Source organism: Alternaria infectoria (genome assembly GCF_024043175.1).
Source record: "Alternaria infectoria strain BMP 0036 chromosome Unknown scaffold_8, whole genome shotgun sequence".
NCBI classification, from domain to species: Eukaryota; Fungi; Ascomycota; class Dothideomycetes; order Pleosporales; family Pleosporaceae; genus Alternaria; species Alternaria infectoria.
This window is the reverse complement of record NW_026250697.1, coordinates 771,371-796,250: the sequence shown is the minus strand read 5'-3', so window position 1 is coordinate 796,250 and position 24,880 is coordinate 771,371. Positions and strand designations below refer to the sequence as shown.

The window sequence follows — 24,880 nt, the reverse complement described above, 5'->3', positions numbered from 1 at the left end:
TCCAACAGTCGTTGTCTAGTTATCGACTTCTTCAGTAAACATGTTGTTCACTTCAACCACAATCCTCGCTACGGCGTTCTGCTCGCTGGCGTCCGCGCTACCTACGTCGAATACAGTTGCTCGGGCGGGCGGCCCTGCAATTGTACCTATCCCCGCAACCTGTACCGTCACCGACCCTCTGCCCACTGGGTCAAATGCATCTTACATACCGTCGCCGGCTGCCCACGACGACATCCTCTACAGCTCCTACTACCCTTCCTACTCGTCGAATACAACCGCCATGGCACAGCAGTGCCTTCAACAATGTTACGGCTACGGATACCACACAGAGTGCAAGACATCATACTGGGCAGAGAACGTGGTAGTACCGGCAGGGTACTATGGCACAGCTGGCGGACAACTAGAGACGGCCTGTTTGATGTTCAGCAGAGCCTTGACCAGCGACGACTTCGTCGCTGCGCCAGAAGGCCAAGGTACCGGCGCGACGGCCGGTAACATTGCTTGCTGAAAGCATCACCTATGACGACGGAAGTTTGTTTCCACCAAGGCCTGTCGATTAATGAGAAACGATCTGAAACATGACATTTGGGGATTGGCGTTACGTCACAGGATAAACATGAGGACATCGATGCGGAGACGGTTTCACATTTCTACTAGGGAGGGCAACTAATTAATGATCTTAGACTACTACGTAATAATCCTCACACTGTTCACTCACATCAATATACCCCCCAAGGCTGTGATGTCACTCCGTGGTTCCTAACGTTCACCGACTACTAGAGATTAAGTACTACAGAGGAAAGATTCAGTATGGTTCGTTGACAACTTGACCTATGTGGTTAGTCTCTGGATACGATTACCCACTGGTCGCTTCCTCTTTCGGCGAAACCATGAAGTAGCTCATCGATGTGGTCGCTTTGGGAAAGAACGCTTCCGAGCTAACATCTGTTGACAGCATCCGCGTATGGGCCAAAGCTGGTACACCAATACTAGCAGACCCTCAACACCGGAAGCTGTTGTGGACATCAAATTTGCCGATGTCGTCATTCCCACCCTCAAATTAGTGAGGTGGTATCGTGCGGCAAAACAGCTATTTTTGGGTGATAAGAGTGCAGCGCGATTTCCCGTCGTGCAGGAAATCGAGTGCGGCAATAATCAAGCTTTGTCAGGTCGTAAGGCTGCGGGATTGTTCAGTGCAAACTAAGGACTCGATAGATACGAGCTGCTAGTCCACGGTTGCCTCGTCTATTCTTACCTTTTCGCTATTACCGTGCTGCCTGGACATGGCAACATGCAAGGCGCAATTGTGGGTGGGGCAAGAGCTATGTGGGAGGGCGAGCGGCGGCGACTTTGGGTTTGGCGTGATGCGCCTTCATCTGTCGCGTGTGAGGGCTTGCATTTACGAGGTCACGCTCGCGTCGCGCTTTGGGTGCATCGCTTGACATTTGCTCTGTGTCATACGCTGGAAGCGCATATCGTTGCAGTCGCGAGCTGGACTTGGCATGGTAAAGTACAGCGACGTCCCAGGATTATGGTAGTCGGTGGTCAAGGTTTATGGGGCGATATCCTTGCCGGCAACATTTACTTGGTGGGTGACAGTCAAGAAACGCCCTTGGGTTCTCTACAATGATAGACTGATGGTGCAAAGACTTACTGCAACGTCTTATCGCTGTGGAAATCAAACTATGAAAAGATGGTGGTCTCGGGGGCGACTGCGATATACGTGCGTAGGCGTTCACCGAGGTCGAACACCCGGGTACCCTTTCCGTAACGCCTGATCTGCCCCCAAAACACTATAAACGAGAGACCTTTTCTCCAACCTCAAACTTCACGATGCACATCTGATGGCCATATCAGGAAGTTCTTAACCCGCAAATAGGACAAAACTTTCAACGCCGTCAAACACGTAGCATGCCCAAATCTAGCAGACGGCCACTTCACTGCGGCCACGAAGTGAGACGACTGGGTACCTTCGGGTCCCAGCTTTCCATCCTTCGGGCTATCTGCCACAGCTGACTTTCCCACGGTCAACCCCCGGGTGCCACAGTGAGATTTTGGGGCTGGTGAGAGATGAGCATACTCCGATCGGAGTTTCTGCGACGTTCATTGGCGGCATTGCGGAGATGTATATGTAATTTGGCTGACGCTGACGGGCCGGCTTCCTATATCGGTATTTCAGTGCTTCAATTCGGAATTATGGGGAGCGATTTGGGGCTGTTGTCAATCACAGGAAGCAAGTATCCGGACGATCGTATTCACGTACGCTCGCCTATGGCCAGGAATGGGAATCACGCAGGTCCTCAAGGGGCTCAAAGCGCGTAGGCGAAGTCCATCTTACAGTATGGTGGGTACAATTCCGTATTAGGTACTATCTACGATAGATTGGCCGTAGCTTCGTGGGTCTTGACCATGTAGTGAAGGCTGGTATCAACCAGTGGTGATCTTCACACCCCGAGTTGGGAAATAGCTCAGAAATTCTTGGTGAGCAGGGTTTTGCAGACGAAAAAGTAAATGTAGCTGAGAGACACCTGTAGGCTAGTGCCCAATGAACGCTGGCTTGAACGCAAAAGCAAAATGGGTATAGACAAGAAGCGAAGTTGAAAAGAAGAAAACGCAGTGCCCGAGCATCTTTAGCCAACGAAATGCTAGGATATCTCTGTCTTCACGGGTACCGTACCCTTGAATTCCCCATGTAGTATATCCAGGAGCTTGCGGAGGGTATCCGAATTGCTCCCTCGCCTGCGCGTGACTGTACCCTCATCATCCTCACCCTCCGCGTCGTCGTCCTGTGTAAGAAGCTCGATGGTCTTTCGAAGCTTTTCGTAAGCCGCGTTAAGCTCCGTATGCGATACTTCGAGCTTAGTGTATCTCTCGTTCAAGACCGCAAGCTGCGCTTCAAGATCTCGGGCGTGCTTCTCTTTCCGCTCTCGAAACGCACGTTGAGCGGCACGATTTTGAGCCCTTCGTCGCTGTACAAATGTTAGCCTTAAGTTTTGTTTGTGCGATATAGGATACATACCCCTGAGGTAGTGTGTGTTCGTTCGGTTGGCGCGGGCGTAGGCATAGTCCCGAACGTAGATTCAGCGTGCTGCAGTGGTCGAGGACTGCAGTATGGACTGTCGTGATCGGATCCGAAATCGGAGGGTGTCATTGGCATGGGGTATGATCCAAACTGCATAGGCTCATCGACGATGTGAGGGTAGTAAGCTTGGTGAATAGGCGCAGGAAATTGGTCGTATGTAGATGAGACCTTGAGCAAGTCAGTTTTGTAGACTAGGGGAGTTCAACATAAGACTCACAGGCGACCCGCTTAGACTCGGAACCTTGGAAAGATCTGGAGGCATTTCAAATACGGCTGGCTGGTGTGTTGGGGCGATGTAGTTTCCCTGTGCCATCCAGTACTCGAATGAGTGAGAATCCATTGTGTGTGATTTGCGATTGCAGATAAGTGATGACGAGAAAGTTGGTAAGTCTTTGCGCAAGGTAGAATGGTGTATAGGAATGAGCGATTGTTCTTCTTGTGATTAAGACTTGTGTTGGAAGCCGCTGCTGAGATAATGTGCAAGTGTCGTGTCAGTTCAAGTTGAGATACGTGTGTGGTGGAGATGGCTTACACAACGGTGGGCAAGCTGAGATCTTATACACTGTGCGGACGTCGCGCATGTCTCCTTCGGAACCGCGTCGAGTCACATGAGATGGCGGCCAGTGGCTTGAGCAGGGGTATCTGACCATGCAATTATGCCCGCGAACAACCCCAACGGCCATGGTGGACCCTGAAGATGTGGCTTTCAGCGGAATACGTGCAGAAGATAGCTTGAATCGCATGCTCATACAGCTGCTACCGGCACACGCGTCCGAAGCACGACCCACCAGTGCAGCAAGCACACCAGTTGTTGTTATTCTCGTCTTCGAGTGGTTCCCAGAGTTACACCAGCCATGGCCGCGAGACAGGGGTCTGCATGGAGGCGTGCGCTTTACTCTTTCAAGTCTTTGATAAAAAGATTAGTACGCATGCTGAACTAGCTGCAACAATTTGCAGCCAACCAAAGCCACGGTATCAAAGTAGTTCGCTGTCGCATTTGGTGACAGTCAGAGAGGTGCCTGGTCTTGTCTTCAAATAAAACCACCCCACTTGAGGGTTATCGTCCCGCACAAGATGCATGGTAGGGCTGGATCTCCAGAAGCTCGGCAGTCCTTGACTGTGATGAGGTATCTTGAATGATCAATCGAACAACATCCGTAGTGAGGGGCTCACATACCTCAACGTAGACGCTCTGTATTGCGCTGAGTATAAGGAGCTTGTCTACATGACGACGTCAGAGCGATGCACTGACCCAAAACTACGTTCAGCTGGGCTGTTGAGCCTTCGCTTCCACTGCGAGCCTTGGGCCGAAGTTCGGTCGTAGTGAAGTGTCGTTCGCGCTAACTGGGAACGATGTAAAGTGCATGCAATTCTGTCACCGCTCTTCCTCGCTCGCTGCGAGAATACCGACACAGGGGCTATATTGGCTACCACCGCTATAACCCGGTACCATGTGTATTGCGCCCTTCTGGCGAGAACAACCATGCCAAGCCTTAGCGCATTCGGATGCGCTACGACATTCAGGTGCGACCATGGAAAAGAAATGGCTATCGTATGCTTCGCTAGCTTGATACACAAGAGCAGAGCGTGAAATGGGCTCCTTCACATGTCTTGTCGTGCATTCGAAGGAAAGCAGGTATTCGCAGGGTCGGCAGGCGATCGGTGAGCGTCGGGTACAGCTGCCTGGGGGTGGCCGAAAAAGAACCCTATGGTGGCAGCACGTGGAACGCTAACTGAGCTGAAAGTCTACCTACGTAAGCGCGCTTGCCATGACTTATCAGTAGCCTTGTCCATGGACATTCCCAAGCGACCACCATCTTACATCAGGGAAATGCTCGGCGACGTAAAGTGATATATACTCACCGTATGCATCTGAGCAGGCTACAGGATGCAGAATACCTATGTCTGCTGCTCGAAACGTTATCGATGCCTTGCGCCAGGCTGTAGAGAGTCTCACCTGGCCGGTATGGTGTGATTCTTACATTGCACGACCCACGTGGAAAGAGACAGCCCTACGGCGTCCTGCTGTGACTACGCTGGACTACTTACCGAAACCAGTAATTCTGCACTTCCAGCGTGGCGGCACACTAGTGACGTTCGCAAGAGGGACGCACCGGCTCGGGCTGCCGGTCTGGAGCTGCTTTCGCGAAACGAGCCTGTAGGCTGAAGAACCACCGCCCGCCGTCTTATGCATCCACCGAGTCCGCATGGGGCTATTTGGTCTAACCTCGTAGTAGGATTGCCAGCCGATACATCCTCAAGCGAGTCCTGTATCTTATCTGATGGTCCTTCTCCCGCCACATTCGCTGCCGTCAAGCATACTCGTTAAAGCCTGCGCCGATTTGGTCTCGGCGCTGCAAGTCATTAGTGTGCCATCCCTAACCGGCAACACAACCTCTCTGCCCCGCTGCTGACACACCTCGTTCTCCGCAACATGAGTCCCCCAGCTTACACCCTAAACCCATGAAACTTCGAGGCTATCTCACCGGCTAAACGGTCAGTAGTGGGAGAGGAGATCAACCTGCGAGTTGGCGGACATAGGCGAGTTACAACCCGCTTCACTGCATCCGCATCGGGGCACAGCGCACCAAGAAACATACACAACGCTAGACCGAAGTGTCGAATGCTAATGCAAATACTCTGCATTATCTACACAGGATAGATGAGGCTGTCCAGTAGCAACGTTGGTTGCCATGTTTCGCTCATTCCAAATACCATAGGACGTGTGACATACAATTAGACGGCCTCTGTACCACATCCCCGTCCCAATGCTATGGATTTGGGTCAACTATCTCAGTCCAACTCACCTTCTCACTTTCGAGCCATCTATCACGGTCCCAAAGAGTAGTAGCGCATAACGCACGTCAGGGTCCAGCGCTTGTAGATCCTGGCGGACACTAACAGCCCTACGACAACTATCGCTGCTTTAGGTCCGCTGCCTTACCAGACCCCACCGTTCAGATCTATCGTACGATTTATAGTCATTATCATGCAGTGCTCAACAAGTGACGGGGAAGACAGATGATCGCCGCCTGCAGCACATCTGCCCATCTACTATCTAGAAAGAGCTTTTGATAATTTACCAATAGCATCATGTACGTTGATACCTGCAACAGTCTGGCTACATGCATACGCTCCATCTCGTTGTTCGACATACTCAACACAATCAAAAAGCAAATGGTTAGCTTTATGCGACATTACGCATACTAGCGACTCCTCTTACTATCCATCTTGATACCAACAGTCTTAAGTCAAAGCGGGTCCGAACTACCACCGATGACACCACTGCCACAATGCTGACTGCATACCCGTATCTCGTAAGCCGTCCAGCACCAATCACATCACAGCCTGCACGCTTCGGACCCGATCCAAGACCGTTCTCTTTCCAGAGCTCAACGGACATGGTCTCAAATGTGTCAGTGCGTCTTCTACGGGCCTTCTAGAAGGTGACTGTACCTCAGCTTCGACGTTGCGCAAGTCTTGGGAGAAGTCTGTGCACCGGGGCTTCATTGGGCTGCAGATACGAAGTGTTGGTACGAGAAGCTTGGTGATGCTTCGCTAGCAGTGATTCCGATTAACGAAGTCGCCGTGATCGCTCGATGACTACAAAGCTTGTACACCTACCTAATACCTCCTCTGTTCCTGGATCGGAGGTGATGTCACTGAGTGCAGACCTTCACGCTACGTCACTGCTATGAGGCAGCGCTAGATACACTGGCTTATGTGATATACACCGTCCCACTCTTCATTCGTCTTTGTACTCCTCAATAACTAGCGAGAGTCTGACTAAACAGCTTGTGACTTCGTGCCCACGCTTGACATTCATCTTAGCATGCAACGACGAGCATGTTGCTGTTTCAGAAGATTCAAGTATATTTCAGGTGTGGAAAGCAAGGTCTTGGAAAACAAGGGTATATTTTCATGTCTAGATGCTATATCTAAACGCTTTGCTCTTGGAACAGCTCTTCCGTTGTATGTACTGTTCCTCCTAAAACACATAAGAAGGGATAGGACACGTCACGACACGTTGCACGAAATAGCTTCGGTTAGCAAAAGATGGCTATGGATGGGGTATCAACATCAGGGCGTTTACGCAGTGCATGGTGCCATCAACCTGTGCGAGCCTCGCAATCATAAGCGAAGCATCACAACAGGACGAGTGGGCGCGGAGGTATAGGTGAGATATCGTGTGCCGTGAAAGGGAGTAGGTGCATGGAGCAGAAGTTAACCGATGGGAGGCTTGGGCGCAAGGTCTAAATCCGGCGATGGGTTGCAGTGGAACCAGGCGGATGATGGTGTTCTTTGGGATGTTTTGCTAGGGCCAATGCTGCGTAGGTTGGTCGCTGTGGAAGTCCAAATCCGGCGAGGGCTGCGTGGTCCGGATGTCGCATGGAAACCAATGTGGAGTGGTCGCAACGGCTTGCTGCTTGGAACTGGTTGTCGCAAGGCGAGTCGACAACTGCTTCGGATAGAGTCGCTCGTGTTGCAATGGGGCTTACCTTCACATTTCACCTCGACACCACTCATCTCCATGTGGGTCATTGAAGTTGAACATCTTGGTGTTCGAGTACTATAGATCATTAGCAGGTAGATGTCCCAAACTCCTCCCATTTTGGGTCGCTATAACGCCATATCGCTATGCATGACAGAAAATATTAGAATGTATACTTTAGAGTGTCCAAAGACCGCTGCGTCGTTTGCCCATGGGGTAGACCAGAAGGGCAGCCATGAACAACCCGACAGTGATGCCGATAGCAATCTGGATCATGGACGCAGCGACATTGAAGACGATGGCATTGAGGCTGTCGGTGGTGGTCTGCGCTACGTCAGTAATGTTTTCGTAGCGAGATGAAGGATTGCTAACGTCGGTCGATGTCTCTGCGCCCTTGATCAGAGCTGATGCTGTTCGTAGGGCAGAGTTGATACTGCCACTCGACGCAAGAGAGCCCGGAACTTGGACGTATACTGCAGGTAGGAGGACGGCAGCTGCAACTCCATGACGTAATCGGCTGTACAAGTTTGCCAACACGCCGATAGTGAAGGCGCCAAATGTATAGGCGATGGGGGCAGATGAGGAAAACTTCAGGCCAGCGTAGAAGTTGACAATGTAGCCAGCAAACGCGATGGTTATCATAGCCGGCATCTGCTTGTACTTGGCCTGTACCGTGAAGGTCGTGAAGAAGACGTAGAGTGGGACCATGAGGAAGTTCCAGTATGGGTTCATTGGATCCTGGCACTGGGTCGAATTGGTGGCGTTGGAGTCTATCGCACCGTATATAGCTGTGCCGACAGTGATGCCGTATCCGAGAAAGAGCGAGTAGATGATGGCGAAGACAAGGCGGATAGATCCCGGTACGATAGCACGAGACTGGAGCTCCAGGGCCGAGCTGAGCACCAACCATCCGGGAAGGATTAGAGCGATGGCGCTCTGTGCAATGGCCGAGAAGCAGAAGAGGTTCCCGTTGTTGATGCTACCAAACGCCCGCGCAAGGAAGCTCATGAGGATAGTTGCAGTGATTTCGAAGACAGTGCTGTATGTCTTGGACAGCGGAGCGATGACAAGCTGGAGCAGCCCGAGGACAATGCCGAGTACGAAGATGACGGGCATGTCGATGGGGCGGGCCTTGAAGAAGCAAGAGACTGCCGCACTAGCAAGACCGTACATGAGGACAGTCAGCCAACGTGGATGGCGATCCTTTGCGTTGATGACGTCGTCCAAGCGGGCAAGAGCCTCGTCCAAGCTGATGACGTCGTGCAAAACCTCCTTGTAGATGTCGTGAGTGTCCTTCAGCTTGCCGAGGTTGACGCCTTGGTCGGTGCGAACGATCTTGACTTCAGCGGTGTGGGTCATGCTGTCATCGAAGGAGATGATCATACACCCGGGGATGTAGAGGAATTGGGAGTTGATCTCAAGGACCTTGGCCGTTGTCGCAAGGTACTCTTCGAGGCGATGTGTGGGTGCGCCAAAGAGCATGAGAGCGCGGCACATGCGGATGATGTACTGCTGTCGCTTGAGGATGTTTGCAACGTGTATCTTGATTCTGGCATCCTGATCTTCCTTTGGCTTCAACACCTTGGCAATGATTCCTCCACTGCTACTGCGCTTGTGATGGCGCGGGCGCATGGCGGCGTCTTTCTTGTCATCCTTGGGGTTTGCCAGCTTGGCTGAAGCGCCAACGAGAGTCGCCAGCGTCTCTGTTGACTGCATTGGCTTGTTTGCGTTGTACCATTTCTTCTTCGAGGGGGTGCTGGGTCCTGAAGAAGACCCAGGTCGCGACCTCTGTGTGGGTGATGTCTCGCTGGCTTCGGAGGATGTATCGGTATAACCGCGCACCGGTTGCTTGTAGGCTTGCAGGAGCTGGTAGAAGATGCCGCCGTTGGTGTTGCCGGTGACAGTGTAGGCGCCCTCGGGATCCACTTCGCTCACCGGCGGCGCGTTGTGGCTTTGTTGGCCGGTGTGGTATGCATTCCAGAGCTCTTCGGCGTCGGTGGTGTGCTCGTTGGTGGTGATTTCATTCGACCCGGATTCGCTGATGCGGGTGTAGCTCTGGACGTGTTCTAGGGGCGCAGGGACTTCGACGTTGGCCGAGCTGTTGAACCTGACCCGCGTCTTGCCGGTTGCTTGCTCGGGCTGCATCGAGGGCGAGGGGTACGTGGGCGGCATCTGCTGCATCTCGTGCGAGTCGACGTGCGTGTGCTCCGACGAGTTGGTGGTCGAGGGCTCCATTGCGGCGGGTGCTGCGTAGGAGAGGGAAGCGCTGTGCGGTTGCTGTGCTTATGGAAAAAGAAGAAGAAGAGATGAGGACGACCGCCACGTTGGAGGCGCCATGAGACTTTGAGTACTCCGGCTACGAAGGTCCGGCACTTTGCTGTGCGTAATGGTCCTCGGACCGCAACCCAAAATACATTTGCGTTCGGTCGCGACCTGGCTGTGGATCCGAAACACAAGGCCGGCGGGTAGAAGCGATCAAAGGGGTCGCCGAAACGGGAAGCAAAGTTGCAAACTGGAGCCCAAACGCCTCGTGACTGTGTGAGCCATGATGCAACGCCAACGTGCGAGAGCTGCGAATGTGTCAAGGAATCGCTACCATTGGCCCGTTGCGTGACTAGACCACGCCCGCTCTATCCGTGCCATCTTTGAAATATGGATCTTTGCATCAGGTGCTAAAGCATGGCGCGCATCCCCGACTCAACATGTCAATCCCCATGGGGCGTGCGCATAAGCGTGCACTCAATTCCTCTGTTCTTTGGTGCTGCGTCGAGTCATGGTGGCTGAAAATTTATCGTCGTTTGACGAATGCGAGGTTGTGCGAATGCGACATTGGCTTCAGCCCATGTTTGAGCTAGCAGCACCATCCGGTATATACCTTCATGTGCTGGCATACTCCTCGTTTGCAATCTTCACAAGCAAGTACCCGCTGTCTCTCATCAAGTTCCCACCATGACGCGTGTCGGGTTCATCAGCCGCGACCATCCATGACACTTCCTTTGTACCTTCCAGGGATACATTAACATCGTCACTCGCTCTCCCGCTGAGCCGACGCAAGAAGCTTGCTTGTAGCATACAGTCACCGCGCCTTTGCAAGGTGGCACCGGCGTCGCCAGGCATCATTGGAAGCAGACTCACGCCAGCTTACGCCAAGGCCTAGGTGACATGTTGACTGAGGGAACGAATCAACTCACAGTGGAATGTGAGAATAGGTGAGCTGGTTGCGGTCATGTCGCTGCCAGAGTAGTCAGACTCCAGCATGCACGCCCTATGAGCAACATGTCAGTGTAGATTCATCCTTCCCCGCCTACAGTGAAGACCAGTCATTACATTTGTGTAACTACTCCAATCACGCTTTTTCCATCTCAGTTGCATCAACAAACCACGACCATGGACCAGTCGCGAAAGACATGCGTAACGTACGTGGCTGCCGACTGCGGCTCCATCATACCAGGGAAGTCCAGGGCGGCTGCGGCTTTCAAAACGGTCGACATCTACCACAGACTGGTCGAAGCGGGCGTAAACGTTATTGACATCGACCCAAGTCAATTCCCCGACAGCGATGGCCCGGCCCCGGGACCGGACGTGCTCGACGGAGAGGTGACCTACAAGCCCAGCCCCTTCGTACCAGGCAATATCCGCAACAGGACGGGTAATCTGGAGCTCCTTCGCAGAGTGCGAAAGAAGGTGACCGTGAACTTCCAGGCGGAGCCCAGAGCATTCCAGCTAGTTCTTGGGGGCGAGTGCTGCATGCTGCCAGCCATTCTTTCCTCTGTCAAGCAAGAGTACCAAGACTCTACTATTGGTCTCATCTATATCGACGCAGACACTGATCTGCACTCACCTTTGGACGACGATTAGAAGGGCTACTTTGCAAGCATGGTGAGCAAACTTCAGACGCAAGAGGAACGTGAGCCAAACACTGACTTCGTACACTTCATCTGCAGACGATGACGCAGCTCATGGCGCGGCCCGGGGCAATTAGTGATGAGTCGGAAGGCACACGAGACCCTGTACTCGCTCGTGAGAAGCTCTGCGATAGTACCAACACAGTTTTCTTTGGCACAAACCTTCCCCACCCGGGGAACAAGCCGAAGCACCTAGCATATCTGAACGACGAGCACTTCAAAGTCATCTCGTCAGAAGCGGTGGCAAACCATCCGGAAGGACGTGCAAACGAAGCATTGGAGCACCTTGAGCAGAACAAGGTTGAGGCTATCTGGGTCCATCTTGATATTGACTCCATTGATCCAGGCGAATTCCCGCTGGCAAATGTCCCAAACTTTACAGGTGTGGCATTTCAGACGATGATGCAAGCCCTGACAGTACTCATGGCTAGCACCAATGTCGTTGGACTGTCCATCGCAGAGGTCAATCCAGATCATGATCCTGACCTGGCCATGACGACGATGCTAACCAAAGAGATCGTGAGTATGCTTGCGAGAAGGGAACTGGGTCACTCATTTTGAACGGTCTGGAAATGCGGCCTGAGCACACGAGACTTGGACGTAGGCTGGAAAAAAGCGGGTAGGACTATTCATCTTCATAGCAATTCGGCGATTATCATTTCTGGTATCGTCTATCGCTTGGGCTCGTACACAAAAGCGACCTCCTCGTACATCTCCTCATTAACTACCAACCTGATTCTACCCCTCTCTATGAAGCCCGCTTTCTGATAAAACGTCTGCGCAGCTTCGAGAGTACTGTCCAAGTACACAGACACCCCTTCCTTCTCGCACAAGTCCATGCCCCAACGTAGTAGCAATGTACCAATACCCATTCGAGAATAATCAGGTGATACGGCGAGCCACATAAGATCTAGACCTCCAGTTAGTCCGCATCTCAGGTCATGCAGAAGCACGTAACACCACCACCTACCATAATGCGGCGTATGCCCAATGACTTCCTCCACAATCTTTCCAGCGGCCGCTAACCAAGGCTTCAACACATTCCAATCAGTGCCCTCCGGCAACTTCCAAGTTGGTAGTTTCCAGTCCTGCTCTTCGGCCTTGATCGGATGGCACCACACGGCATAGCCTACAGTCTTACCTTGCTCTTCCCTCACTTCAGCCTCGTCCGTGTGTTTAGCGACTAGGACTGTAATTTTGGGCTCCTTCATGTCAGCTAAGATTTTTTCTTCGACGCAGCCCTGAAGTGCTGCCCATATAGCAGGGGTGGGGTAGATGGCTCGCATGAGGGCGTTGGGGCTGAACGCTTGGACATGTAGGGCGGCGATGTCGACTGCATCTTTGGGCTGGGCTGGGGATATGGACACGGGCATTGTGGTTGATGTTTGGGCTCAAGAAACGATGCTTCTGGGTCAGGGTTTAGGGGGGCGATGCACAAGGTCGTAGCGTGCATATGTGAACGTGGTCAAGTTGGATTTGATGGCTGAGGCTGGAGGGGTCACATGGTTTTTGTCAGCCTCGTGTGACGTATTTTGATGGATCTAGAAGCAAAACAATTAGAGCAAGCACAAACAAAATGCAGTGGTTTGGCCCAATCTTGCTGACCAAGTTTGCCCGGGCAGGGGAAGAGAGTCGTGTGTAGTCCGTGGTGCGCTAGCACACAGGTTTCTACCTTGCCCCTGCTCTGTTCTCATATCTGTGCGCATCGGGAAGGCCCGTTTGAGGACGGAAAAACAAATTGCATGTTGGCTGACACGAACTGCCTGTTCAGCAGCGAGAATTTAAAGGTTTGGTTGGAGGGATGTATGGCTACTCGACCACCAGAGCCCATTGCGAAGAGCTGTGAGATTTGTCTTCACCACCACCGCGCGCCAAAAATCTTGGGCGCAACCTTGTCCTTCTTGTTCTCGGAAATCAGATCGATCCTCTGATGACCCTTTACATCCACAGCAAGCGTCTCGTAGTCGTAGTCATTTTGACTTGGTCTCTTGGTCAAATGTACATGTACCACGCCCTGTCCCAACGGCCCCTCGACAAAGAATCTGAAGCGCAGATGCTCAGTGCCCCACTTGTCAGTCTCTTCGGTACTGCTGAGGTAGCGATTGCGCGCCCATCGCGACCAAGAGCCTTCACCAAAAGCTGCAATTTCGGCGCCTGGACCCAGTAGTTTTTGACATCGGGGGTCCTGACGTATAAGTGTCGTTGCGCGGTTGAAGTAGGCAGTCTTGGAGGAGGGACTGAAGACATCGGAGAAGAGGAAGTAGCCGACACCGCCCTAATACAGATGTTAGTCGCCGCTTCCAAAAGTAGACTGGTGAGGGGAAGCTGTACAGTTGCTACTATGCCCACCAGGACCACTACAAAGTTGAAGCTCTGCTGCGTGGTCCGCACTGCCTTTTCGCCCGGTGACAGATCAGACCATCGGACTTGGCCCGTGTCGCCGGTCAAAGAAATCGACTTCCTTTGCGGTTTTGGCGTCGGACTGCTCGTCGACGTCTGTGTGGCTTGTGCATGGTGGGTGGTGGAGAAGGCGATGCGCCCGATGTGCGCTCTGCGATTTGAGGCCCGGATGCGCGGTAGGACGAATGTTGGTCGAATGAGCGCGATCGCTTCAGTAGGCTTGTATGCGGCGGCCATTGTGACTATGCGTGCGAGTGAAAGGTGGAGTTGAAGGCATGCGATGTGATGCGATCCAAGGATGCGGAGCGGAGCTCGTGTGACGCCGGGCTTGAGGTCGACGCAGCCGCGGCCCGGTTCCTGCATCGGTCCCTACTTTTGGTATCGACACCGCACGCTCTATCAACCTCCCGACCCAGCATTCGCTCTTTGAGCACAAGCCCACGGTATCTGCAGAGACGAGCGCACTGGTGAAAGTGCAGCCAAGCGAGCATGAGCGCGAATAAGAAGAGCAGCCTTACGGGCTATCTCCCAGATATCCTCATGGCAGCTGCAGCAGTACGTCTATCCCCACGAACGCGCCACAGTCTCCCCACACCCACTGTGCCACTCACTGCCTTGCCGACTACATGCTCATATCCCCGTAGCCACTAATAGCCTACTTCGTAATTCGCAACCTCCTCACACGCCTCGACCCGGAAGCTCAACAAAAAGAAGAGGCCCGCGCCAAAGCCTCAGCCGCCACACGTAAACTCGACGCCATCCTTACAAGCAAGCGGCGGAAAAGCTACGGCGAATACGACAGTGAAGATGAGGAAGACACAGAATCGAGGCACAGACGGCCCAGGATACAGGATCTCAATCTGAATACCTACGAGCAGACGATTGCCATGGAGGTGGTTGCGCCCGAGGAGATTCCCGTGAGCTTCGAGGGTACGTCACAAATTCGTTCGGGCTTGGGCCGTGGGCTGTGGGATTATGCGCATGAGTGCGCGCAATTTGGCCTACTGGAAGCCTGGGTCGCAATACAACGCTGACACATTTCAGACATTGGCGGCCTCGACTCTATTATTGAGGAACTTAAGGAATCTGTCATCTACCCTCTGACCATGCCCCACCTCTATTCGCACTCTTCCTCGCTCCTCAGCGCACCCAGCGGTGTCCTCCTCTATGGCCCTCCTGGCTGCGGAAAGACTATGCTCGCAAAAGCCCTCGCACACGAATCCGGTGCCTGCTTCATCAACCTACACATCTCGACGTTAACGGAGAAATGGTACGGCGACAGCAACAAGCTTGTCAACGCCGTCTTCAGTCTGGCGAGGAAGCTACAACCAAGTATCGTCTTCATCGACGAGATTGACGCAGTCTTGGGACAGAGAAGAAGCGGAGAACACGAGGCCAGCGGAATGGTGAAAGCTGAGTACGTCACAATACCATCTCACCTCACTTGCGACGAAAGTAGGACTAACAATTCCTAGGTTTATGACCCACTGGGACGGCCTCGCATCCAGCACCTCCTCCGGCACATCGACCCCCCAGAGAATATGCATCCTCGGCGCCACGAACCGCATCCAAGATATCGACGAAGCCATTCTCCGCCGCATGCCCAAGAAGTTCCCCGTCGCACTCCCTTCAGCCACACAGCGTCACAACATCTTCTCTCTGATCTTACGCGGCACCAAAATCGACCACCAGAACTTTGATCTAAACTACCTAGTCCGCGTCTCGGCTGGCATGAGCGGTTCGGACATCAAGGAGGCGTGTAGAGATGCGGCCATGGGGCCAGTGCGGGAGTACATCAGGAGAAAGAAGGCAGACGGCACGCTGAGGAGCAGTAAAGGAATGGCGCAGGGCGATGTCCGTGGACTGAGGACAGAAGACTTCTTCGGTCGGGGAAAGGGGCTGCGCGAAATGGAGACAGTGGACGATACACGCGAGGAAATGAATGCGCGCGTACGAAGTCAAGTTCACACCACTTCCGAAGAGTCGGAGGAAGCGAGCAGCAGCGACAGCACAGCTAGTGGTGAGGAGAGATTCCGCGACTCGGCATACCAGGGCGCGACCAACGAGGCTGTCGTACAGTAATGACAACGCTGCCATTGAATATCAGTATGGCCTTGTAAAATGTTTGTATATGTTGGAATATCACGAAGACAAGACAAACGTACATATGGGTGGCGTTTCTGTGGGCTAGGCATAGATTTAACGAAGGGACGTGATATAACGTCACATCATGCTACAATATATCAAATCACAACTTTGGATAACACATATTTGAAACATCTGTATCATTGTATCGTTTTCCGTTACCGCACCTACGCTACGTGGAACAGCCACACATCCAAAGTCAAACTGCAGCTACAACGGATCCGCCAAGCAAAACAACGCTTGATGCAGACGCCTACTTCTCCTCCTCACTTTCCTCGCTTTCTTCCTCGTCTTCGTCTTCTTCCTCGTCATCTTCTTCAGCATCGGCGGCAATCTCCTCATCGGCATCATCCGCCTCTACTTCGTCTTCTTGGATCAAAAGGTCCTCCACCGTTCCGCCTTCTTTCTCCAACCGCAGGTACTCATCCCATTCGGGGAACATCTCTGCATCTCCCTCACCGTCCTGAGGCGGCGTGCCAAGGAGTCTAGCAACCTTGGTCTTGTTCTCCTTCTCCAGGGACTCCTTCCATTGCTTGACAAGTCCAGCGGTAGCGCTTGGCTTGTACGTTTGTGAGAAGAGAACAGCCTCGGCGAGGCGGTTGGTCTTGACGAGCAGGTCGATACACGCCTGAACATCACCGATTTGCCAGAGCGCAGAGAAGGCCACATTGTTTGCGGTGGCGTTCTCGGCTAGGGAAGCGAGTTCCCGGAGGCCAGCGGCATCCGAAGTTGCGCTGTAGAGGAGGAGAAGGGAACCAAGGTCCTTGGCCTTGACGAAGCATTCTTGCGCGAGCTTGACATCCCAGTTTGTGAGAGCAGCATCACCGACAGTCTTCCACTTATGCTCCGTGTCCTGCTCACGAGCAATTGTAACAGCCTGTTCCAGATCTCCAAGGGACAAAGCGAGATCGAATCGGTGTTCGGGATCGGTGGCAACCTTGAGCGCCATTTCCTTCTGGCCCTGACCTTCCAAGAATCGAGCAATCTTGTTATTCTGATCCTTGGGCACAGAGGGAAGGGTCTCCTCGGCGGCTTCAAAATCACCTCGGAGGATAAGTGTCTGGTACTCAACGACAGCCAGAGACAGCGCGAAGGAGACCACATTGACATCCTTATCAGCGACATAGATTCTGGAATCACGAGGTAGATATCCAAGGACGTAGTGAGGCGAGTCGAAGTGGGAAATGGTGTACGTTTGATCGCCGACAAGGTAGTTCAGGCGATTTGTGCTGTTTGTGTAGATGAAGCAATCTCCAACCCAGGTACCGGTACGAACGCTGTTTGTCATTAGCTTGTGGATTCAGTAATGGCTTCTTACAACGTACCTCTCGTTGATGTCGCACACAACTTCGAATGCAGACTCGGCACCGTCCTCGTCCACTTCACCGTTTTGCACGGCTTCCAGGTAGTTCTCCCTAGAGTAGCGAAGGACATAGAATGTGTCTTCCGTGGCAAGCGTCACGAGTTCCCCGCTCTCAGACCAGTATACGCTCTTGGGCTCGACCTCTATCCGTCGAACCAAGGCGCCAGAGTCCCAGTCGAATAGGCCGATACCGCCTTGACCCTTCACACCCAGAAGCACGCCGCCACTCAAGCCGTCAGCCGAGAAGCCAACATTCAGTACACTCCGCTCCTTGAAGTTGCGGAAGATCTTGACGCTGGTAGAGGATTCCCGGATGGCGTAGTCCTTGTCGTGTTCTTTCGAGGCCCAGCAGAAGTCGAGAGCGCTGCCGAAAGCTTGGTTACGAAGAGCAAGCGCAGTGTAGATGATGTATTCACCATCACCACAAACTGCTACGAAACGTCCGTTGGGCGAGTGCAGCAATGACTGTGGGTACAGCTCGGTTGAACCAAGATCCTTACTAGGGAGCGAGAGTCTCTCTGCATCCTTGAGCTGGTCGCTGCCTTTGATCACCGAAGTGAGAATGTCGTTGTTCTTCGCCCAGAGTAACTTTCCGCTACCGTCCATGCTGACAGCTGGCTCTTCACGTCCCATGGTGATGACAACAGCTCCGTCGTCGAATCCCAGTGCCACGCCATTTCTTCCCTTTTGGTACGATACACACCATGCGCGCTCCAACCCATAGTTCAAGGATTGTTCCAACCGGTAGGTCGACGAGTGCCAGATTTTGATTGTGCCGTCTTCCGATCCAGAGATGATGACGGGGAGCTCGGGGTGGTATACGGCGAAACTGACGTTAGAAGTATGACCTTCGAGTGTCGCAATCAGCGCTTTTGTTGTGTAGTCCCAAACCTTGACTGTCCGATCATCGGAGGTTGTAAGGAGATATGGCTTGTCCGACTGGGGGTAGTAGTCGATGAAGTTGACACCCTTGGTCTCGTGCGCCTCGAGCGTAAAGTTGGGAGTAGAGCTGCCGAGGGACCATATCTTGACGGTACGGTCGAGACACGCGGAGGCGAATGTGTTGGGGTCTTTGGGATTTATCGCGATGCCCATAACGTAGTGTTGGTGGCCAGCGAACTCTTGTACGCCTGCTATCTGTCAGCATATGCCATGTCTTTTGGTATGACCACTCCACATACACTTCCACGACTTGTCCCAGTCCCAAAGCTTTATAGTCATGTCATCCTAAAGCCACATCAGCTTCGCTTCTGCGTTGTTCAGATTTGTTACCCACACTGGCGGTAAGGACGAAAGGTTGTGTTGGGTGGACAGCGATTGCGCGGATGTAATCGGGGTGTGCCTCGAAAGATGTGACCTTCTCGGAGGTGTTGTAGTTGTAGACGCGCAACTGGAAGTCATCGGAACCTGAATGTGCATGTCAACTTCTTTTCCAATAGTTTCGGTTTGCTTGGGCTTTACCAGCGACTATCCAGTTCTTCCTCGCAATGAAGCGACCGGCGCGTACGGGTACGTCGGTAAGCTCGAAGGTTTTGACAATCGATTGTGATATATACGACCAGATGTGGACGTGTCCTGCCTCTGTCAGCACTTTGCCTGTAGCGGGAGGACCAGCTGTGCATACCGCTGTATAAAGTCGTAAGGATCCATGGCTCGGTCGGGTGAAAGTCTTTGGGGATATTTAGCGGCGAACATGTCTAGCAGAGCTGCTGTTCTTACCAATGCCTGTAACATGTTAGTGTACGTCTTGATAAGTGTCCATTGAGGCTACTCACCTTTCACACGCTCCGACCGCGCGAAAAGCTGCCTCTATATTCATAGCCGGGTTAGAATTGCTCTTTGCTACTAACGTATGCAGCGGCGCATTGTCGCGTACCTTGACGTCGAGACGCATTGTTGTAGCTCAACTGTGTATTGCGGAGGGGTGGATTATGGGAACGTGGCTTTAGTAGCCAGTCCACAGGTGCGCAGGCAGTCGCGGAAAGAGGCAAGGAAACGTGAACGGGTATCGATGGTATAGAAGTCCAGAGAGGGAGAAAGCCAGTCACGGGATCCGCTGGGGTGTTACTGCTTGGTGTCCTCCGCAATGTGTTCGATGTTCGGCGGAGCTGCGCCAAGACAGCGACAGGGTTCACGCAGCTATTTCCCACTGCGGCAGGTTCGGAAAACCGTCGATAGCAGACGAAATGCGCAACATTACCGCCTCCGCTAGCTGCACGGGGCTGTAGATCCTACGCCGTGTCCACAAGGGAATTACGTTCAACACATCATTCCATCTATGCACGATGCGAGGAGTCTTTGGACATTGTGGCTGCTCATGTGGGACCCTGTGGCTTTGCGCCTGCGTACCCCATATCACGCAAGTGCATTTATTGTGCTCAACAAGCAAGTGAATTCTTCTTCAATTCCGACCCTACAACTATGTACTCGGAACGACAGCCTCCCCACAAGTAGCCCCTGCGCGCTGCCGCTCATGCATGTACAACGCATAACGAATATATCGACAGCAACCCCAAACCCTCCACCCATGGCATGAAATGGCCATTTCATATATCAACAAAATGACGAGAGGAAAAAACGGTCTAGCTTGACCAAGCGTAGACTGGTATCTTAGAAGTGAAATACAGTGAAAGGAGAATATATGTTAAAGTATAGAGTGTAAGTTTATGTTGAGTTAAGCGAACGTGTCCGAACGGTAGTGATGAGAGATTTGCTTCGCGGCTGGATCCTGAACACCAGCTTGGATGAGGTCGGTGCGACAACTTGTTGTTGATATGGGACAAAGCCGGTCGCTGGGGCGGAGGTGTATTGGTAGGCACGAGGCGAAGCCATCCACATCCGGTCTGTGGTACAACGGCGCAGACTTTGTGGGGGAGGGAAAGGGCAGTGATGCTTTAGTTCCAGCCAAGAGAGTTCTCAGCCATGACCGGAGCCGAGATCTGCTGTGTTCGGACACTGCGACCCTGAGTGGTACTGCTGCCTTGGCTGCCGCGACTACCAGGCGTCATTCTACCATTCCGAGCGCCATGCATCCAAGCAGCAGCGCCACCTGGAATTGAACCGTAGGTCATGCGGCTGGTGCTGGGGACAGAGCTCGAGCGCTGGTGGGCCATACGCTTGTTCCTGTATCGGCGAGCAACAAAGAACATGGCTGCACCGTAGGCGATAGCACCGACAATGGCACTGCTAGCGACGATGGCGCTAGTCTTGTTGACAGTGCGGCTGGCGCCGATGTCGCCTCCCATAGCACCGCCATCGCCGGAACCACCTGTGGACTCAGCACCTGGTTCAGCAGCCGCATTGGCAGGGCTGTTGTCACCCGGAAGCTTGCCTGCGGGGAGAGGGCAGGCGGTGTTGATCAAGGTCGTGAGGTCGTTCACTGTGGAGTTCTTGTTATGCCAGAAAGCATCGGCGGGGTTGCGGAGCTGCGCTGCGAGCTTCGTCTGCAGATCCTGCGGAATGGTGAACAAGGCAAGAGTGGTGATGAAACCCTGGTATTCCATGGTGTTAAGAGGCTTCAGACCGAAGTTCTTGACCTCAGAGGTTGAGATGTTCAAACCGTCTGCGATAGCAATTGGCAGGTAGTGGAAAATTTGCTGCCCACCATCGTTTGCAGATACGAACGGGTAGTTGAGCGGCCACTTGAAACACACTTGGCCCATGAAGCTGTTGTCCGGCCTCTCAGGAGGAACTCCTCCAGGCGGCGCAATCATCTGTGGTAGACTCGAGGGGATGCTGCTGACGGTGGGGCTGGGGGTTGGCATAGTCGAAGCCTCAACGATGATGCTAGTACCAACGATGAGCGAAGTTGCGCTATCGGTAGCGGTCGGCGTAAGGGAAAAGACCGGCGGTGCCTTGCTAGTGGTAGTCGGCAAGGCTGGAATAGTGATTGAAGCAGAGCCCTTCGTGGATGTAGGCTTGGGCGTCTCTGAAGTGGGTGGTGGGGTGGACACAACGACGGATGACGGAGCAACAGAGCCGGTGCTGAAGAACGAAGTGGGAGCATCGCTGAGGGTGGCGTTACCAGCACTTGAAGGATTCAGAGTAGTGGCGGCAGTCGAAGAAGCTGACGAAGGTCCTTCTGAAGCCGGGACAGTGAGAGATTGGCTACCCGACGAAGTTGGAACCGGTGATGCAGATGTGCCGATAGAACCTGTACCAGAAGGAGTGATACCCAAGCTTGCGGAGCCTGAGGGCAGGGCAGTTCCTGAAGATGCTGAAGGTGTGATGCTTGCAGTCTCGGAGGCTGTAGGCCCAACGCTAGAGGAGAGAGCCTCAGAGGCAGGCACGCCAGACGAAGACACAACTTCAGAGGTGGGGGTAGGCACAGCGCCGGATGGCAAGAGTCCTGAAGAAGGAAGGACGCCAGACGATGGTAGGATACCTGACGAGATTGGCAGGCCAGACGACGGGAGAACTCCGGAAGACAGCAAGCTTGAGGGCAAGACAGTCGGGATGATAATAGGACCAGTGCCGGTGGGCAGGGCCGAGTTCAGATCAGACAGGATGCTTGATATAGCACTGGGCACCACTGAGACAGGGAGATCCGAGACAGCTGAAGACAACAGCGAGGAGAGTGCCGGAGGAAGAATGCCGGACGCGCTAGCAGAAGCTACTGAGGTGGGTGCAGTAGATGCAACGCCGCTACCGGTAGGCAGGACACCAGATATGACCGACGATACAAGTCCCGGTAGGTCGAGGATCGGAGAGCTGGTAGCTACGGTTTCCGAAGTAGGAATGGCTCCAGAGCTCAAGAGAGAAGTCGGTGTCGCAGTCGAAGCAGCAGAATCACCAGTGCCCAAAGCCGTAGTGATGCCGATGACAATGCCGGATGATGGCAAGAGGGGTGCGCCAGTTGAAGCAACCTGAGAGGTGGCTGTCGGAACTTCTGATGGGAGGAGCGAAGACAACAGTCCACCGACTAGGCCACCGGATGAGGTTGGCTGCACAACAGTCTCAGGAATACCTCCAGTGGTGCCAACCTCGGAAGTGGCGGCAGGTGGCAGAATCGACGACAGTAGCCCGCCAAGAAGGTCCCCAGACGAAGTGGGCTGAACGATGGTCTCAGGAATGCCTCCAGTCGAGCCAACTTCAGAAGTAGGCACGGGTGGAAGGATTGACGATAAGATACCACCAAGAAGGCCACCGGAAGAGGTAGGCTGAACAATTGTCTCAGGAATGCCTCCAGTGGAGCCAACTTCAGAAGTAGGCACGGGTGGAAGGATTGACGACAAGATACCACCAAGAAGGCCACCGGAAGAGGTAGGCTGAACAATTGTCTCAGGAATACCACCAGTGGAGCCGACCTCAGAAGTAGGGGTGGGTCCGAGTAGCGTTGAAAGCAGACCACCAACCAAGCCGCCGGATGAGGTAGGCTGCACAATCGACTCAGGAACACCACCTGTGGATCCAGGGACGATGAAAGGTCCCTGGAAGCTGGATGCGGCAGGAGAGCTTGGTGCAGCAGAAGAAGCAAGAGACGCAGTGGGTGTCACGATAGTCTCTGGGATGCCTCCAGTGGAGCCGGCAGCTTGCTGAGATGACTGGGGAGCAGTCGATGAGACTACCTGGGTAGGTTGGACAACAGATGTGGGTACACCGCCAGTAGATCCAATGATTGGGTTGAGAAGCGTTGAAAGAAGTCCACCAACGAGACCAGCAGAAGTCGATGTTGCAGTAGGTGTGTCAACGGCTGACGACGATGGCTGCACAATAACATCCGGCAGTCCACCTGTCGAGGCAGGGGTGTTCTCAACACCAGGAGGCGTCGAGGTTGGCTGTGCGATAGCTGAAGTGGGCTGCACGATGGTCTCGGGAATGCTACCGGTAGAAGGCGCTGGCTTGCTGTCGACAGCGGAGGATGACGGTTGTACAATCACGTCAGGCAGTCCTCCGGTTGGGGCTGCCGCTGAGCTCTGAGCGATCGAAGAAGCTGGGGTGTCTTCAACGGCGGTCGAAGAGGCCGCAGCTGAGCTTTGGACAGTGGAAGTTGGTGGGACGATGATCTCAGGTGGGAGGCCAGTGGAGCCGAGGATAGGACCGAGAATAGGGCTGTCAGCCTTGGTAGAAGAAGATGCGGCGCTGCTTTGGGCGGTTGATGTAGGCTGCACAATAGTCTCGGGGAGACCACTGGTAGTGCCAATTTCGGCCGCTGAAGAAACAGCGGTTGTTGGCTGAGGTTCGGAGATAGGCTCGGATGTGGTGGTCTCAACAGGCTTCTCGCTTTGCGCTGCTTCGGAAGTGGACGTAGGAGCAGCTGTAGACGATGGCTCGGTGACTGATTCCTGAATTTGGCTTGATGAGCTAACGATGGGGCTCGACGATTCGACTGCAGAGCTCGATGCCGCAGGTGGTGGCGGTGAAAAGACACTGCTTTCTGAGAGAGGTGCGGTAGAGGAGCTCTCTGCCAAAGCGGAGGACAAGGTGCCAGTGGTGTCTACGTCGCTGGTGCTGACAAGCACATCTGAGGATGAGGCAAGAGCCGATGAATCGGAACTACCGCGGAACAGCGATTCAATGAAGGACGGGAAGTCCATCTGGCGGGACGATAGCTGCTCAGTAGTGCTGCTGGACGAGTAGCTGGTTGATGGCTCTGGGGTAGCCGCAGGGGTCGTCGCATTGGTAACGATTTGTCGCTTTACGTGCCTAGCGAAGTAGTATCGGGGACGGCCTTGGGTTTGTTGTGGTCCCGGTGCAGGCATGGCCTCTGCTGTCGTAAGGAGCGGGCCAGAGCCAGAGAGACTGGCCAGAACCAGGGCGGCTGCCCATACTGTCGTTGAGCGAGGCATTGTTACGATTATGATGCCTTGTTATGTAGAATTAGATATCTCGAGAGTCTCGAAGGCAATGTACGTGGAAGCCTGCTGTTATTAGCCATGGCGTTTGCAGTATGAGTAGCACAACATACTGTCAGGGCTATGGTAAACGAGTGTACTTGACGAATGTCAATGATGGTAAAGAATGGACCTGTCGCATGTTAGTCTCCATGGAGAAAGCGCGTCGCTGAGCTGGGTGACTCACTAGACTGTCGATGCAGCTAGGAATAGATGGTTGCACAGGCGAAGCGATTACTGCGTCGTCGCGATGTTCTCGGGTTGGTCGCGGGACTATGCTGTCATGTTTGACACTGACAGGTACCGGAGAATAGTCGTCGCGTGGGTCTAGAAGCACGCGGTACCGAACCAGGGCCGATCAGAGACTGGTACGCACGTGGATGACAGCGAGCGGGCAGGCAGGCGACAAAGAATCGTAGGAGTGGTCGAGGCACTCTAAGCACGATTCGCAGCGATTGCGTTTTCTTTGTTCCTGAGCAGCGGGTGGCCGTGCGTGTCGTAAGTGGTCAGCGGGGCTGGGACGCGTTTTCGTGGACGGTGCGGTGCTAAAACGAGCGGCGACGACGTTGATAGGCAACGGTCAGATTACTAGGAATTGCGGCGACGGAGCGGAATTGCTTTTGAAGGAGTGGTCGTGATTCGGAGAATCGTGCAAGGGAG

The 24,880-nt window shown here is 53.5% G+C and overlaps 10 protein-coding genes across 10 annotated transcripts; 4 read left to right on the top strand and 6 right to left on the bottom strand.

Annotated features, from left to right (window-relative positions):
- Positions 1-40: 40 nt before the first annotated feature.
- Positions 41-508, top strand: J4E92_005682 (uncharacterized protein; the record flags this gene model as incomplete). Its single annotated transcript, XM_051497060.1, has 1 exon — positions 41-508. One exon carries the CDS (start codon positions 41-43, stop codon positions 506-508), a length of 468 nt encoding a protein of 155 aa, XP_051352720.1.
- Positions 509-2,645: 2,137 nt separating this feature from the next.
- On the bottom strand, positions 2,646-3,422 carry J4E92_005681 (uncharacterized protein; the record flags this gene model as incomplete). The annotated part of the gene is made up of 3 exons (XM_051497059.1): positions 2,646-2,969; positions 3,020-3,250; positions 3,300-3,422. 3 exons carry the CDS (start codon positions 3,420-3,422, stop codon positions 2,646-2,648), a joined length of 678 nt encoding a protein of 225 aa, XP_051352719.1.
- A 4,329-nt stretch (positions 3,423-7,751) lies between these two features.
- J4E92_005680 (uncharacterized protein) lies at positions 7,752-9,809 on the bottom strand (the record flags this gene model as incomplete). The annotated part of the gene is made up of 2 exons (XM_051497058.1): positions 7,752-7,898; positions 7,947-9,809. The coding sequence occupies 2 exons, from the start codon at positions 9,807-9,809 to the stop codon at positions 7,752-7,754; spliced, it is 2,010 nt and encodes a 669-aa protein (XP_051352718.1).
- Positions 9,810-10,961: 1,152 nt separating this feature from the next.
- J4E92_005679 (uncharacterized protein) lies at positions 10,962-11,432 on the top strand (the record flags this gene model as incomplete). The annotated part of the gene is made up of 2 exons (XM_051497057.1): positions 10,962-10,990; positions 11,036-11,432. The coding sequence occupies 2 exons, from the start codon at positions 10,962-10,964 to the stop codon at positions 11,430-11,432; spliced, it is 426 nt and encodes a 141-aa protein (XP_051352717.1).
- A 101-nt stretch (positions 11,433-11,533) lies between these two features.
- On the top strand, positions 11,534-12,002 carry J4E92_005678 (uncharacterized protein; the record flags this gene model as incomplete). The annotated part of the gene is made up of 2 exons (XM_051497056.1): positions 11,534-11,941; positions 11,994-12,002. The coding sequence occupies 2 exons, from the start codon at positions 11,534-11,536 to the stop codon at positions 12,000-12,002; spliced, it is 417 nt and encodes a 138-aa protein (XP_051352716.1).
- A 148-nt stretch (positions 12,003-12,150) lies between these two features.
- J4E92_005677 (uncharacterized protein) lies at positions 12,151-12,852 on the bottom strand (the record flags this gene model as incomplete). The annotated part of the gene is made up of 2 exons (XM_051497055.1): positions 12,151-12,389; positions 12,450-12,852. The coding sequence occupies 2 exons, from the start codon at positions 12,850-12,852 to the stop codon at positions 12,151-12,153; spliced, it is 642 nt and encodes a 213-aa protein (XP_051352715.1).
- A 482-nt stretch (positions 12,853-13,334) lies between these two features.
- Positions 13,335-14,116, bottom strand: J4E92_005676 (uncharacterized protein; the record flags this gene model as incomplete). Its single annotated transcript, XM_051497054.1, has 2 exons — positions 13,335-13,754; positions 13,811-14,116. The coding sequence occupies 2 exons, from the start codon at positions 14,114-14,116 to the stop codon at positions 13,335-13,337; spliced, it is 726 nt and encodes a 241-aa protein (XP_051352714.1).
- Positions 14,117-14,368: 252 nt separating this feature from the next.
- On the top strand, positions 14,369-15,961 carry J4E92_005675 (uncharacterized protein; the record flags this gene model as incomplete). Its single annotated transcript, XM_051497053.1, has 4 exons — positions 14,369-14,434; positions 14,524-14,809; positions 14,924-15,296; positions 15,355-15,961. The coding sequence occupies 4 exons, from the start codon at positions 14,369-14,371 to the stop codon at positions 15,959-15,961; spliced, it is 1,332 nt and encodes a 443-aa protein (XP_051352713.1).
- Positions 15,962-16,277: 316 nt separating this feature from the next.
- J4E92_005674 (uncharacterized protein) lies at positions 16,278-19,281 on the bottom strand (the record flags this gene model as incomplete). The annotated part of the gene is made up of 9 exons (XM_051497052.1): positions 16,278-17,301; positions 17,350-18,517; positions 18,569-18,614; positions 18,664-18,794; positions 18,849-18,962; positions 19,012-19,056; positions 19,107-19,112; positions 19,163-19,196; positions 19,264-19,281. The coding sequence occupies 9 exons, from the start codon at positions 19,279-19,281 to the stop codon at positions 16,278-16,280; spliced, it is 2,586 nt and encodes an 861-aa protein (XP_051352712.1).
- Positions 19,282-20,281: 1,000 nt separating this feature from the next.
- Positions 20,282-24,175, bottom strand: J4E92_005673 (uncharacterized protein; the record flags this gene model as incomplete). The annotated part of the gene is made up of 1 exon (XM_051497051.1): positions 20,282-24,175. One exon carries the CDS (start codon positions 24,173-24,175, stop codon positions 20,282-20,284), a length of 3,894 nt encoding a protein of 1,297 aa, XP_051352711.1.
- Positions 24,176-24,880: the final 705 nt, after the last annotated feature.